Source organism: Condylura cristata, unplaced genomic scaffold (genome assembly GCF_000260355.1).
Source record: "Condylura cristata isolate star-nosed mole 26May11 unplaced genomic scaffold, ConCri1.0 scaffold00060, whole genome shotgun sequence".
In the NCBI taxonomy this organism is placed as follows: domain Eukaryota; kingdom Metazoa; phylum Chordata; class Mammalia; order Eulipotyphla; family Talpidae; genus Condylura; species Condylura cristata.
The window spans coordinates 1-684 of record NW_004567161.1 but is presented as its reverse complement, the minus strand read 5'-3'; the positions used below and the strand labels follow the sequence as shown (position 1 = coordinate 684).

At 75.7% G+C, this 684-nt stretch overlaps 1 protein-coding gene across 1 annotated transcript in view; it reads right to left on the bottom strand.

Annotated features, from left to right (window-relative positions):
- The window catches only part of LOC101632922 (putative sodium-coupled neutral amino acid transporter 10), a gene marked incomplete at its 5' end in the record, with an annotated part of 2,977 nt that extends 2,456 nt beyond the window's left edge, over window positions 1-521 (bottom strand). The window contains 2 exons of the mRNA XM_012734557.1: window positions 37-201; window positions 353-521. Coding sequence (XP_012590011.1) covers window positions 37-201; window positions 353-521 — 334 coding nt within the window. The remainder of the gene's footprint in view (window positions 1-36; window positions 202-352) is intronic.
- Window positions 522-684: the final 163 nt, after the last annotated feature.

Below are 684 nucleotides of genomic sequence, written 5' to 3'. Positions count from 1 at the left end.
GGCCCACGCTGGTTCCCGGCCCCGCGGGCCGCCCACCTTGCCCAGGGCGGTCCAGCTGCGCCTCCTCCCGTTTCTCCTGGGGCGCCCCCCTCCGGGGCCCGTTCCCGGGGCCCCTGATCTGGGCCTGCTCCGGCTCGTCCTCGCGGGGCGACTTGGGCTTGTCCCGGCCGTCCTGGGCTGCTTCGGCAACCGGGTTCTGACCTGCGAGCGGACGGCGCTGAGTGTCCGGCCGTGGCGCCGCGGGGCGCGGGGCCCTCTGGAGGACGCGGCGCAGCGGAAGCCGAGACTGCTCCCGGCCCCCCGTGAGCGCAGAGACCTGCGCTGCGTCCACCGCCAACAGGCCACAGCGCACCTCGCAGCCACGTGGGCGCGAACAGCGACGAGGCCCCGTCCACGCCCAGAGCCAAGGCTGGCTCGCGCTCGGGGCGCGCAGACGGCACCGTGCCGGGTCGGCGACGTGGGCAGCGCAGCGGTAAAGAGACGTTTAAAAGGGGGACCCCGGGCTGGCGCGAGCCCCAGCTCTGGACACCGGTGCCCGGGCACAGGGGGCCCGCCGAGGGAAGGCCCGGTCTGCGTCCGGGGCCCTAGCAGCCGTTGCCTGGATACAGGGTCCCAGTTCACGTGCCATCTCGCGAGAGCCGGGCCAGGCCTAGCGCGGGAATCGCGCCCCGGCCTCGGGCGCCC